This window comes from Ambystoma mexicanum, chromosome 1q (assembly GCF_040938575.1).
Source record: "Ambystoma mexicanum isolate Mex_15411 chromosome 1q, UKY_AmexF1_1, whole genome shotgun sequence".
Taxonomy (NCBI): domain Eukaryota; kingdom Metazoa; phylum Chordata; class Amphibia; order Caudata; family Ambystomatidae; genus Ambystoma; species Ambystoma mexicanum.
Window position 1 is genome coordinate 1,340,653,189 of NC_090922.1, and position 15,181 is coordinate 1,340,668,369.

General features: G+C 49.7%; 1 protein-coding gene across 1 annotated transcript in view; it reads left to right on the forward strand.

Moving 5' to 3' along the window:
- NRDC (nardilysin convertase) overlaps positions 1-15,181 on the forward strand; it is a 1,236,039-nt gene that overhangs the window by 79,285 nt on the left and 1,141,573 nt on the right. The window contains exon 2 of the mRNA XM_069642204.1: positions 11,145-11,403. Within this exon, the coding sequence (XP_069498305.1) occupies positions 11,145-11,403 (259 nt within the window). The remainder of the gene's footprint in view (positions 1-11,144; positions 11,404-15,181) is intronic.

Consider the following 15,181-nt stretch of genomic DNA (forward strand, 5'->3'; position numbering starts at 1 on the left):
TTGATTATTTGTGGGTTGAGGAAACATTGCGGGGGAAATTCTAACTTGGGTGCTATCTGCCCTAAATCAAAAAGTGCTCCTATTCCGCTGTGCTGTGTATATGTTCCACTAGAAGGGTATACTCCTACGTCCCGTCCCCGACATCTCTCCGTCATGTGGGACGGGACCGGAGCACTTTGTAAAATGCATCCAAAATTTTGCAAAAATGTGTCCTTCCTCTCTTTCTTGGCACGCAGCCGGAACCCCGCCCACCTTGGCTCCGCCCCGCGCATTGCCCATCATTCCTTTTCTCCGCTCGTTTGGGACTGGACGCACTTGCATCCGCGGAAGATTTTCTTCCATTTTTCCTCTGACTCTCTCTAGCGATCGTGTACTAGTCTTTGTCGTTCAAACTAGACTTTCCAGATTGTTCATCGTGTCACCGACGCTTCGCGAGGGCGGATCCCCATCCTATTTGTTTAGAGTGTTTGGGTCCAGATCACCGTTGGGACTCCTGTTTTTACTGTGATTCCCTTTCGGTCCGGGCTCTTCAGTGTCGGTTGGAGCGGTGGGAGGAGGTTTTCCGTCAAACTCCTCCTTCGCATTTTCAAGCGTTCATCGACGAAAAGAAGAGACGCCCAGTAAGTTCTTTACTCTTCAGAGCACCCGGCCGGGAGACACCTTTCCGGGTTCCTCCCATGCCGGGAGGGGCATTGATCGCTCTGTCACCGGGGCACGCCCTGAGGTGCCCGTTGGGCCTAATAATTATACCAGCGTTTTCTCCAAGGGTCTCCATAAGGGGCCTGTGGATACCGGAGTATACTCCGAGGCCCCTGCTGTGGGGGCTGCTTGTAGACCCAGTTCTACTGAGTTGTGTGGTACCGGAGCTTGCTCTGAATCCCCTCTGTCAGCTTCCCTCAAAAATAAGACCATGGTTCGCCCCGAGGCCTCGGCTGGCTTGGTGTTACCGAACAGATGTTCGAGGCCTGCGCCAGTAAGGCTGTTACTGGACCGAGGTCCCCCGCACAGAGGCTAAAGTTACCAACATTTCTGAGAGGCCTGCCAAGGCCTTATTGGTGAAGGTTGTTTCTCACCGTTTCCGCTCTTGTTGCAACGCCATATCTGTTGAGGGGGCAAAGAAGGAAAGTTCTTCTTTTACCGGCAGTGGCGAGGTCCTTCCTGGGAAGGCTAATTTGGAGATTGGTATGTCGCAGAAACATTCCAGGCCACATAGTACCGGCTCAGCCGAGGTTCCTTATGTTAAGGCTAAAGTTAAGACCCCTGATCCATCGACGGGGACCCCTGCCTCACTTCCTCGCATGCCGCAGTTCCCCTCAGGTGATGACAAAATGGCGCCCGTTCCCGCCACGACTGCGGCGGCCATTTTGGGCGCTACCCCCTACAACTACGCCATCAGCCTCAGGTGTAGGGCTTGGTTCCGTGGGTGAACATAGAGTTCCTTGTGCTCAACCTTATCGGACAGTTTGATTGGAATGCTCGGATGCCCCTTCCGCACAATGTTTTGTTGCCTGTGGGGTCGGCACCTTTTGATTTATGTGGATACGTCGGTGGAGGGGGCGGTGTGGCACCCTTGCCCGTTACGTCCCTGGAATTATCCTCCTCATGAGAGGCCTCCTCTGGTTCAAAAAAAGTCCCCGGAGGACGCCTTTTTCGGCAAATTTCAGACGATCATGCGTACCGACCCCATGAGGGAATATTTCTAAGGGCTTTTTAGGGGGATGTGTCCGTCCGCGCCTCCGGCTCCACCTGTTCCTCCGGTGGTTCCGCCGGCACCTCCCTTGCCTACGGTGCCTTCCCCGACTCTTCCGCCTTTGCTCCCATTGTCCCCCCGTGGACAAGGCAGCGCCCAACACGGTTCAGCAAGATCCTGACCTGTTGGATGACGCGCAAGGCGATCAGGACAACGAGGACCTGCCCCGCTCTGTTGGAGCTTTTCATGATCGGGTACTGGACATGATGTGCTTCTTGGATGTTCCGGTGCAGGAGGGCGTGCTTTCTGGGGTGTTCACCCTGTCTCCTTTGGAGTGTACCTGTTCTTGCAGAAGGGCGTTCTGGCCGAGGTCTGCAGAGTCTGGGAAAAGCCGCACTCTGGACTTTTCGTCAGTAAGAAAATTGACGCGTGTTACAGGCTGCATTCTTCGGAAGAAGTGACCCTGTCATCTTGTCCGCCCCCCTCCTCCATAGTGATGGCTACAGCCACTTTGCAGTCCAGGCCTGCAGCGTCCTCTTCTACGACGGTGACTCAGGTTCTGGGGAAAGAGGACAAACTCCTGGATTCCCTTGGGAGGAAGATTTTCGCTAACTCTGCCTTGCAGTTCCAGCAGGCCAACGCGGAACTGGTGTTAGCGGGAGCGAACATGAAGATGTGGGAAGGTCTGTCGGAGTTCGAGGAGTTCATTCCGGTCAAGAAGCTGGAAGACTTTAAGGCGGGTTTATCTGACGCCAGAGTCTTGGCCCAGGATCTGCTTGAGGCTGCGGCTCATCACGTCGGCTCGGGCCTTAAGCTGGGTGTTGACACCTCTCGGCAGGCATGGTTGCATACCACCAAGTTCTCGAAGGAGGTACAGGACAAGGTGTTGGACCTGCCGTTTGACGGTAAGGAGCTTTTTCAATCCACAACGGATGTGGAGCTCACCAAAACGAAGGACAGCACCCAGACAGCTAAGTCCTTGTCAGTCCTAGTTAAAACCCTTTTCAGGTCCCAGAGACCACTGTCGCAAAGTCAACCCTCTGGCTTTAGGGGCTTCCTAGACCGGAAATCTTGCAGAGTGGATACCCCTTCGGAGAATAACTGCCGGAGGTAACAACGGACTCGGTTTTTCTCCCGCTCCTCAGCCTCTTCCTCAGGTTCAGGTGGCAACACCACTGAAAAACCTACAAAATGAGGGCTCTCCGCGCTCACACGAGACCCCGGTGGGAGGACGCATTGCATCTCATTGGGAGGCGTGGCAGACCATCACCAAAGACCGATGGGTCTTGTTAGTCACTCGGGCGGGCTTCCGCTTATCCCTACCCCACCCTTCAACCCTCCTTTTCAGCTGTCGGGCTCGCCCTCCCTCAAAGCTGAGGTTCAGAAACTTCTGGAGCTCAGAACTGTAGAACCGTTCCCCTTGGGGAGCGAGGGGAGGGCTTCTACTGCCGGCTATTTACGGTGCCCACACCCAACCAGGCTATGCCTGCGCACCATCCTAGACCTTTCCCAGTTCAAGCTTTTCCTACCCCAAGAGAAATTCAACATGATCACGCCCAGCCAGAAACGGTCCTCCTTGCAGATGGGCGATTGGCTCAGCGTGGTGGATCTTCAGGATACGTATATGCATATTCTGATTTGGAATCCACACAGGAGATATCTCCGTTTCTCTTTGGGAGAGGAGCACTTCCAGTTTCGAGTGCTTCCTTTCGGCCTCAGCTCGGCACCGTGTGTCTTCACAAAGATGATGTCGGTGATTTGAAGCCTATCTTTGTCTGCAGGGTATCCATGTTTATCCGTATTTGGACGACTGGCTCTTACGCAGTCCTTGCCCGTTGAAAGCAGCGGGCAATCTTCAGTCTCTCCTTCAGCTCTTGTTCCATCTTGGGCTGTCGGTGAACTGGTGGAAATCTTCCATGACGGTCTCGCAGGACTTGATTTTCCTGGGTTTTCGCTGGAACACGATCGACTGCAGAGTGTACCTGACCGGGGACAGAATGGCGGATCTGTTAGCCACGTGTCAGATGTTTGCGCAGTCGGAGAGCATGTCAGCCTGGTGGTTCCAGAGGCGTCTGGGCCTCATGGCCTCGTGCGTGTTGGTGCTTCCTCTTGCTTGTCTCAAGATGAGGCAGACTCAGATGGCTCTTCGGAGTTCTTGGCGTCGGCCTGTGGACCCGGATTCCAAGCTGATAATGATTCCGGCTTCCATGAGAGTGGACCTGGAATGGTGGTCATCTCTCAGCAACCTGTCGGTGGGTGCGGGGTTCCAGGACCCAGCCCCTACGGTGACGATCACGACTGACTCCTCCCTCCTGGGGTGCGACATTAGATCCTCTTCAGGTCCCGGATCTCTAGTCACCTCAGGACAAGCTCCTCCACATGAATCATTTAGAGCTTCTGGCGATCTTCCTAGAGCTCAGGGCGTTCAGACTGATCATATTCAACAAGGTGGTCCGCATACGCACGGACAATGTGGTGTCGATGTACTACATCAACAAGCAAGGGGGAACCAAGTTTTCCCCTCTCTTGGACCTGTCCATCCACATTTGGGAGTGGGCTGTGCTTCATGGTGTTTGGCTGCTTGCAGTGCACATTCCGGGCCAGCTGAATGTCACAGCGGATGCCATCAGCTGGCGGACAATGGTCAGCTACGAGTGGGAGTTGCAGCGGAGGTCCTCTCATGGATTTTCTTGCGTCGGGGCACACCGGAGGTGGACCTCTTCGCTACGGCGGTAAACCGGAAGCTTCCTCAGTATGCCTCCAGAGGGGGGCTGGGAGCCTCCTCTCTGGGGGATGCTCTCGAGAATCCATGGTACAACATGAGAGCTTACGCCTTCCCATCTCTGCTTCTAGTTCTCCGCGCAATTTGGAAGCTGAAGAACTCAGTGAACTGTTCCCTTCTACTCATAGCCCCATGGTGGCCGGACAGGTTTTGGTTCTCAGAACTTCAACACCTGTCTGTAACCGCCGATCAGGTTACCAGTGACCCCCGATCTTCATCAGGGGGAACAGCAGATGTGGAACCCCTCCCCACAATCGCTCAGCTTGGCGGCATGGTGCCTGAGTTCAAGTCTTTAGAACATCTTAACTTGCCTGCGGATAACATGCGTATTATCCAGGCAGTCGGAAAACTCTCGACTAGGTCCCTGTACAGAAGCAAATGGCTCAGGTTCTGTCATTGGTGTTTAAACAGGCAGTTGGACCCAAGGGGGGCTACAGTCGACGCGGTTTTGTCCTTTGTATCCTTCTTAGCAGAGTTGGTTGTCCATGTTCTGTCATGCAGAACTTACCTTTCAGCGGTTTCCGCTTGCCTTTCTACGGACCAATGCTCTTACTCTCTGAGTAACCCAGTGATTAAGAGGCATTTTGCAGGCTTGATACGCCTCTATCCTCCAATTCGTAGTCCGCACCCGTCGTGGGATCTAAATGTAGTCCTGACGGCGTGGTGTCAAAGGCCTTTCAAGCCAATGGCCACTGTGGACCTCAAGTACCTGTCCTGGAAAGTGTCCTTTTCTGTCGCCGTTACGTCAGCAAGGCGGGTCAGTGAGCTTCAGGCCTTGTCGGTGGAGTATCCCTTTTTGGTCTTTCACAAGGATAAGGTAGTCCTACGGACATTTCCTGCTTTCCTGCCGAAGGTGGTATCAGAATTCCATCTGAATCAGTCGGTCCCCCTGCTGGTCTTTTTTCTGAACCCTACCTCAGAGGCAGAAAGGGTTCTGCATTGTCTCGATGTCAGAAGGGCTCTTAAGTTCTATCTGGACAGAACTTCCGAGCTTATGAGTTCTCAATGTTTGTGACTTTTGGTAACCCTCTGGGTAAGCAGGCATCTAAGGTGACTATTTCTCGGTGGATCGCCGCCTGCATTACAGAGTCTTTCGTCCAAGGGCTGAAACCTAAGGGTATTCATGCACACCTGGTGCGGGGCTAGGCAGCCATGGTTGCTTTTCAGAAATGTCCCCTGGTAGTCCATCACTAGGGCAGCTACTTGGGCCTCCCCATCTGCTTTTTGTAAGCAACTGATGCTCAGTTTGGTCAGGCTGTGCTGAAGAACCTGTTTCAGTAAGGGGTATTTTCATCCACCCGTTGTTCCTGTAAGGAGTGCTTGGGAATCTCCCATTAGTATGGAGGAAAGGGGACGGGACGTAGGAGTATAACCAGGTTACTCACCGTAGTGACCACCTTACTCCTAGTCCATAGTCCCCTTTCCTCCATACTCCCCTCTAATAAGGTTCCTCTGTTATTGATAATAGGTCTTAGACATGGCGATAGAAAAGGACTGATGGGCGGGGTGGAGCCAAGGTGGGCGGGGTTACGGCCGCGTGCCGGGCCCCATGCAAGAAAGAGAGGAAGTACACATTTTTGCAAAATTTTGGATGCTTTTTACAAAGTTCTCCGGTCCCATCCCACAGGACGGAGAGCTATCCCATAAGTATGGAGGAAAGGGGACTATGGACTAGGAGTAAGGTGGTCACTACGGTGAGTAACCTTGTTAAACCCTGTTCATTGCTCATATTCTCATTGTAATTATCACCTCATTGGTGATTGCTGCCCCATATTAAAATGTGTGTGTGATTTCTTTTGAATTTTAAAATAAATAAATATTGTATTTTACCAACCAGCCTGGTTCATGGTCTATTGTGACCCAGGGCATTTGAAAAGGGGGTGTTATATGAGTGGTGTACCATCTCAATATTGAATCAATATAAAAAGATATGCCTTTCAGTCGTGCTCTGCATACTAGGCCGAGACCAGGGTGTGGGTCGCCTGATTGAAATCCTTAACAAGATATACGTTGCTTTTCCTGCCCGATATATTACCTAACTGGTATTGCATGCTGGATACTATTACCGTGAACTGGTTTTTAAAAGTTCGATGAGCGTTAATATGTGAGATATATTTTACCATCCTGTATTTTAATTTTAAACTATTTTAAAGAAGTATGTATTGGTGCACCTAAAAGGTTTGAACAAGTAGTCCTTATGACCATATGCAAAAAATGCCAGTTGTGATAGTCAATATTGTACTGAGGTCCTGTAAGGTGGCCCCTTTCTCTTAATATTTGACATGAATGCTGGAATGTGCTTCTGCCCTAAAAAGTGACGTTTCAAGCAGGAGCTTCAAATCTGAAAATTGATAATTTTGAGTGAAGGATAAATATGCCCAGGGTCTTTACACTGACTATACTTTAGCATCTGGTAAGGTTTATACTCCTAGAGCGGAAATGAAGCAGCAGCACTTGGAATCATTGTTTCAATGTGACAAGTCAATGCTGCCATAGCAGGATAATTGCTTCCAAGCTTGCACATCAACAAGTTCAAAGGACTTCGACCTGGTTTCGCCATCTCACGCCAAGAAATGTTTGACACCTTTCTGACATATTTTGGGCCCATAGCACTAGCATACCCAGGTCTGAGTGAGTGCTCTTGTGCAACAGCAACGCCTCACTACAACTTGTGTTCACAAACAGGGGTCAATAGCACTGGGTCTGCATCTGAACCCACCTAAATCTTCCATCCTCAAAACTCAGGCTGGAACAAAGATTCCTGGCACCAGAAGTTTGGCTGCACCCACTCCCTAGCCTTTATCCATGTACCAGGGGTTCATGACGGTCTGTGAGGTTTGGGGCCACCCGAGCAAAGGGACAGGGTTGCCTTGGGGTTACCCAAGCATGAGTTTGCGTGCAGGCAGAACATCTGGTAACGGGCCCACTATGACCTAGCAGTTCGGTCAATGTTTAGTCTTATCGCCCTCAATGAGATTGGATGTGTCATTTTCCTGCTGCTGCTGGCGCCCCTGGAAATGGTCGGTGGGGGAGGAGGGGTTGAGGAGAAAAATTTGTTTCAACTTGATGCAAATGTTTGCCTGCAACATTGAAGCAGTGCTGTTAGAATGCTCTAATGCATCGGCTCACCTTGATTAAGTCCTGTCCCTGGTGGCATAACCAGCCAATTTGGTCAGTTGGGGTAACAGTTCAGACAGCGGCACCTAGTTCACACTGGAAAAATCACAGCAGCTGCCACCATCAAAACAATGACGACCGTGATGTCACAGGATGGCTTTAAATAATTCCAATACAAAGGAAGATTCATGGATTGTTATTGAATGATAGTAAAAGTCTCTTTGTGCGACTGTCTGGTTTCAGGTAGTGGGTTGTGGGTTTCCCTGCCAGGTCCATCAATCTTCAATGGGCTTCCTCAGCCCTAATCCATGCTTTCCTGACTCCCAGCTTGTGGGTGAAGACTAAATATTTGTAATCCCTTCTATATAGTTGTTTGCCTGAACTCTAGGAGACGCCCTAAAGGCCGACACCATCTCTAAGGGTTTTGTACTCTTCCAAGATCTTATCAGTAGGGTTTTCGATGGTGCTTTTATCTAATCCTTTTCCTATTTCTCCACTTCTGTCCATGCTCTCACTATTCCTAGATCCATTTTCCTCTCTTCATTCTACCTTCCTTCGCCGTACCTCTGCTCTCAGAAGATCGCATCTTTCTCTCAACCCCTCGCTCTATCAGATCTGTTACCCTTTCTCCTTCTACGTTCCCGCTTTTCTTCTGTCCTTCTGATATTATCACACTCAGTCCTGCCCTACTTCTTCCTTCGACTGGTAAGTCTTATCTGCAATTCCCTTTCCCACTCGCAATCACCGCCTCAGTCTCTCTGTTAGTACCTCTCTCTGTCTACACCTCAGCACTCTGCTACAGTTTCCTTGTTCCTCCTAGTTTCTCGGTCTGCCTTCACACCTCCTGACTTGCCCTGAACACCTTTTGTTATACCCGTTTCCTCTGTTCCCTCCACTATCATTTAATTCTGGGATTCGACGGATTCTAGCCCTGTGCATCTTCCGGTGGTTGGGTTAACATCGGTCAAGGTTTGAAAAACCCTATTGGACCCACCCCTCTTTTCTTGTGTGGGGCTTGATGCAGCCCTGTGGTCCACTCTGTCTGGTGTTGGTTTCATGCTCTCTTCTGTTGTTCTTGCAGTAAGTGGCATTTCTCCACTGGTGTGTATATAGATTGTCAGTGGACTCTTTGTGGCTACTGATAACTGTGACTGTTTCACAGCCAGCCAGCGTTCTAGCACTAGAAGACCTGAGATAAGTGAAAGGGAGCTCTGGTCCGCAATGGCATGACTAGGAGTTGTGCAAAAGATATTTGAACCAAAGGCATCCTTCACGTCCCGTTCAGGCGGTGTTTCAGGACTGTGGCCCTTTCAACTCCCTCATCACGCATATGTGGTAGTCTTCCAACATCCGGTTGGGAGGGTTTCCCTCTTTGCCTGACGAAGTCAAGCCCCTGACCCTGTCGCATTGATCTGTGGTACTGTTTTAAGTGGATTAATATCACTGGTATGGGTTGGTCCCTGTGTTGTGGGCAAAGTGAAAACATACATAAGACTAGGAACATGAACTAGCCGCCTCACCCAGAAGAGGTACCTGGATTTCCTTCTACAACAAAACTCTCCTCCCAATGTCCCCAGACATATCCGCAATGGTAGCCTTGCCCAATTACTATCCTCTCAGGAACTCTATTGGCTTTGTGGAACCTACTACATGCACATTGCTTCCCAATGATTGGGTGGGCACCTGCAGCCAGACCTATTTTTCGGGCCCTACATGTACTGCCACACCCCCTCCCTTTTTATCACACTCCTCCACTCCCCCTCCAACGTAAACTGCCACTCCTGTTGCACCCTGCAGGGCATCAAATGCCTTCTCCGATCATACATCAGTCCTCCAGGTTGTGAGGTGTGCCCATCAGTGACTGGAATTTGGAAGACAGGAGAGATCTTTCCTGAACTTGTCAACATCGTTGGAGGTTTTTGCTAACTTCACCACCAATGCCTTGTCAGCCATCCAGTCCGAAGTGCACAGCCCAGCTGCTGATGGAGTATGTGCCGTTGTTAATGCGTCCTGTTTCCATGTAGATTTGCATAGTTGGATATGTGCAGACATAGCAGCTACTAAAGAGCCGGCTCCCTATTATCACATCTGAAACGCCACTGCGACTGGATAGTGTTTGGACATAGCTCATAGCTCAGGGGGTGGTTGCAAGATGTAGGGGTTGGCCTAAGAAAGATGTTGTGATTGTAGGATTGCTGATCCACTCATAACTGCCCCCCCCCCATAAAGTTTACTGCCGCCTCCTGCTTATGAATAGCTCCTCTCTGTTGTGCCCTTCTATCCCTCTAGTGACTCCCCCTGACCTTGACACTGGAGTATGCTAGGCTTACTGCCATCTCTTTGGGCGACATGCTTTGTGACTCATCAGTCACAAAGGAGGGAACTTTGAAAGGCTGAGAAAAGGCTTTCCAATGTAACATCCAAAGTGTTTTGTATAGTGCCAATCTTTCCAGATCTGGCTGTCCATGTATGTCCTAAAGTGCACAAACAGCAACTGCTTGTCTTTGCTTTGTTTGAGTGCAAAGTCTGCTATACCTGAGACACTGGAGACTGGATGGCCACTATTTGTCGAGAGGAGGAAATTTGTGCTGTCTACCATAGATCGGCTGTCAAATGTTAATGTAAACTCTTTAAACTCGCAGTGTTCCCTATGTGTCTTCTCATAATGACTCACATTGCTGGGACTTGCCGCCAAAGCGGTGTCCATGTGGTTCTTGTACGTTCGCCTCATGTTTCCTTCTACAGATTACCAGAGGTTGGAAGGAAGGTAATGATTCTAGCCTCTGATGCAGTTCTTTCCCCAAGTTAGTGAAATCTATACAGGCTAGAGTATGTGTTTTATGGTTCTGCTATGTGATTTGTTGGTGGTTGGATGGTGTTTTATATAAATTATATGATTGAATGTTGCTTGTTTGTATATACTCATTTAAATAATTATTTTTAGCAAGGGATGGGTCGATCTCATGTCTTTTCATGAACCAATTGCAGGGGACAAAGGAAGGTGTGTGCAGGGGCAAGAAGGTGGTGGGAAGAGGGAATGGAAGAATGGGTGGGCAGAAAGCGAGGAGGGCTGGATAGGCTTCCTTTGGCAGGTAGGTAATGGCAATGGCAACCTAGCAACAAACCTGGCAAGGTAGAAGGAAATACCGGCTGGCAAAACTAACAGTAAAATCTTTAAGCAGCTGGGAAGACTGATGATGATGATGATGATGATGATGATGATGGTAGTGGGGAGGGCGCCGTCTCTTTGAGAGCGAAAGGAGTGAGAGATGTGGAGGTGGGCCGGCTGGTGAGGGCCATAAAATGGAGCCTTCCTTTTTAGCGATGCTCTGAGGAAGGAGGTAAAGGGGACCAATTGAGGCAAAGGAACAGATTGGCACTTTAAATACACTGTAGTGTAGAAAAGGAAGGGGCTGTGCATGCACCGAATTCGGGTCTTTTTTCCGATTTGCTTCACTTATGGACAATTCATAGGCTTTTATCATATGCATTCATATTTTGCTTTTTAACTTTTGTATACGGCATTCATGTGTACATGTACATGATTTGTCCTAGATTTATTAGGCTAAAAAATGGACTACAAGTACTCCTAATTTCGGACCAAAGCATCACAAACAGTAAGCATTCGGGTGATACTTCAGATGAGGAGGATGATTCTGAGGAGGAAGATTCTGGAGCTGAGATTGAAGATGTTTATGAGGAAGAGGAGGATGAGGAGTGTGAAGAGGAGGAGGAGGAAGATGAGGATTATGAGGACGATGGTGATGAATCTGAAGATCCTTCAAAAAAGAAAAAAGCCTGTTCCGAGAAACAGGTATTACACAAATTTGCATTATTTCAGTTTGTCATTGTTTTAATGTACCATTAAGTGTTTTCTATACGTTTTTATATAATTGAGTCGGGTGAATGTTTTCAGATGCTTGGTTAAATAATTATTTATATCAAGGGGTGGGTTGATTTCATCTTACTACCTCATGCTACCTTCATCACATTTACATTTTTATTTTTTTTATCTGAGAAGTATAACTTGTGATTAACTCCCCTGGCTGCTTCTAGGGACTGTCAAGGATTCTCTCTCCTGGCCACTCTTACCGTAGCTACTATCTTATCGGCCACCTGGTCAGATCACTGCCTTCCTGTCTGAGTTGGCGGACTTTTCATCCTCCCTCCTGGCCTCAACCACTCAACTCAACTCCTTCTTGGGGACTTTAACATCCACCTGGATGCTTTGTGTCCCTCCTCTGGACTCTTTCGCAACCTCTGCAACTCTCTTTATTCTCCCCTCTGGCCGACTCACTGCAGGGCACACTCTGGATGTTCTGATCTCCTCAGAGCTTCCCCTTCTCATTCCCCCTCACCACTCCTCTCTTCTGGAGTGATCTCTCTCCCGCCCTACCCCTCAGGCCAAGCTAACTCTAGCACTGCCACCTACCTTCTCAGTCATCCGACCCATGAAGCGTGTGTCAGTTGAGGTTTTCACTGCCACTTTCTCTCCCCCTCCTCTAGCTGACTCCCATCCTGACACAGCCCTTTCCATGCTCAACTCTTCTATCTCTGATACTCTTGATGTTCTTGCCCCTATCATGAGGATCCGCTTGAAGCCCAAAACCAAGTGCAACTCCTGGTATGACTCTGACCTCGTCACTCTTAAACGCAAGTGCAGGGTGGCTGAGAGGAAATGGCTGGCTTCTTGTGCATCCTCTGAAAACTAGCCTGCCGCTTGCTCCAGAGGCAATACCGGCTCTCTGTCTGCACTAACAAGAGAACCCACATCAAATGCAGCGTCTCTGTGGCATGTAACGACTCAGCCGAACTCTTTAAAATCTGCAAGGAGCAGCTGGCCAATCCTGCTGCAGTGTCTACTTCTCCTGTCCCCCCTCTTAGGCCCTCTGCACTGCACTGGCTTTTCATTTCATCTATAAAACCCAGGACATCCTGTCCACCCTCTAGTCTCCTTCTCCCTCTATTCTCTCCTCTACCTCTGGGCCTCCCTGTGGCCACCTTTCCCTCTTTCTCTTCCTTTCCTCTGTTCTCCCCATATGAGGTTTCTAGACCAGTCTGATCTATGAAATTCTCATTAAAACCGGTTCTTCCCTATTCTTCCAAAACCATTAAGGACCACATTGACACCCTTTCTCCTGCCCTCCCTAGCTGACTTCTGCAAGCACTCCTTCGCCACTGGAGCCTTCCCTTCCCCCCTGAAGCACTCTCTTGTGCACCCTCTTCTCAAGAAACCCTCAGCCGACCCCTCCTGCCCAGCTAACTATCACCCCCATCTCCATCACTCCTTTCCAGAGCAAACTACTGGAAAAGCTGGCCATCTCCCAGCTTAATCTTGACACTGAATCTGTTGGTTGTCTCCATGACCATCAGTCTGGCTTCAGAGAAGCCAGAAGCACGGAAACTGCTCTCCTGTACATTCATGAAGACCTGCTCTCTATCCTTGATTCTAATCTCCCCTCTCTCCTCCTACTCGATCTCTCTTCTGCCTTTGACACCGTCAACCATGCCATCCTGCTCAATCATCTCCGTGATAACCTGGGTATCACCGATCTGGCCCTGGCCTGATGACGACCTTCCTCTGATCGACCCTCCTAGGTCCAACTTGGGTCCTTCCTTTCCTCTATCTTGCTCTCTACCTGTGGTGTTCCCGAGGGGTCTAACCGCTCTCCCTGGCTGTTTCAACCAATACCTGGCTCCTCTTACCCACCACATTGCTGCTCTCTGCTCCAAGTTTCAGTGCTATGCAGATGACACTCAGCTTGTTTTCAGGCTCCCCTCTCCCACCTCTTCTCCTTCTCTCATCTCTGATTGTCTGCTATCCAGTAGTGGTGTGCCGCCAACGATCTCTACCTTAATGCCAGTAAGACGGAGATTCTCCTCATCGGCACACCTGCACCCTCCTTTCCTGTCACTTTCTGGCCAGCCTCCCTTGGCCCTCTTCCTGCTCCCACCTGTGAGGCTTAGAACCTCTGAGTCATCTTCGACTCTACACTCTCTTTTTCTCCTCACATCTTTGTGACCTCTCTAAGAAGTCAAACTAACAACTGCACCTCCTCGGAGGTATTCTTCATTTCCTCTACTTCCCCCAGAAGCTCTAGTCTCTAGAGCTCTGGTTCTCTCTAGGCTGGACTACTGCAACAGCCTCTTTCTAAATCTGCCTGCTTCTACTCTCCGCCCTCTGCAACTCATACAGAGCAGGACTGGGAGACTTGTCCTTGTCCTCAAGTCCAGGGATCGTATCTCTCCAGCACCGAAATCTCTGCATTGGCTCCCAGTGGCTGCAAAGGTCAAGTTGAAGACCCTCTGCATTGTCCACAAGGCCTTCTTGAGATGCTTCCAACTCCCACGGGGTCAGTTGCTTCTCCAAGCAACGAGTTGGTGGTAGATCTCTTTCTTCAGCTGGGGCCTCTCTCTGGAACAGCCTCTCCAGTTGCACACCCGCACTGCCTCCCGGCAACCCCTACACTTGGGTCTGTATCTGTACCCCTACAATCCCCCCTACCTGCACCTTTTGGACACCTGCTGTCTGCACTTACCCTTGCACCTGCTACCTGCTGGCCGCACTTCTTATTGTTTTGATCCCATGTACAGCACTGCGCCCTCCCCTGCACATGCACAATCTCAATGTCACTTGGCCTAGTAAGATCCTTGTCTCTGTCCTCCCTCTGCCCCCTCTTCCTTGCCTCGTCGCGCCTTGAAATACTTGTGTATAGGTGTGTTACAAATGCCATATCCTATCAAGGTGGAGATGCAGAAGGCTACGGACCACTCTTAGCCAGTGGATGTTGGGCTTAGGGGGTGGTATGGGGTGTAACCTCTCGTCACCCTACCTTGGCCCGAGTTGCATGGTAAAGAACAATCCCGGTTCCATGATAATTACCAGCCTCATTGCCTGGAGTCCTCCCTGTGACGAATCAACATCCGGGACACCAGTGGTCCAGGGATAAATATCGGTTTCTAAACCATCAATCAATCCCACACCTCTAGTACACCAGAAGGGATCCGAACAGATTGTAATACAAGTAAATTATAAGACCACCAGGTCCAATTTTGGTAACATGGACGGAGCGGCAGGCTTATCTCCGTAAGGTTGTGGATGGTTGGTTAGTTGTAACACAGCAAAAATACAATTCTTACCCAATTATAAAAGATACTGTCCAGTCAAGATCGTATAAAAAATATCTACTTTTTTATACTACAACGGACAGTTCTAGCACACTACAATTACAACCCACACTGTAAAGGAACACAGGACAGAGAGTTTCACTAAGGAAAGGGATGCACTCTGGATACTGACAGCAGGGTAGTTGGTAAAGTAATCAGTGTTCTAGTTCAAGATTATTTGGTTTCAACACCAATGGGGCAAAGGGTCATAACTGTCTCTAGGGCCTTTGGAGAAGGACCAGGGGGGCAGAACCACAATGTACCTGGTGATAAAGAAGTTCTTGGTGCTCGACAGCGTCAAGACTGTTCCAGGGCACTTTGCAGCCTGGGAGACTGAGTTAGTGTCAGGAGACAGCTGCGGGTACCAGGCGGCAGGCAGTTCGGCAAGCAAGGCTGGACGGACATCTGCAGGTTGTCTGGCGTGG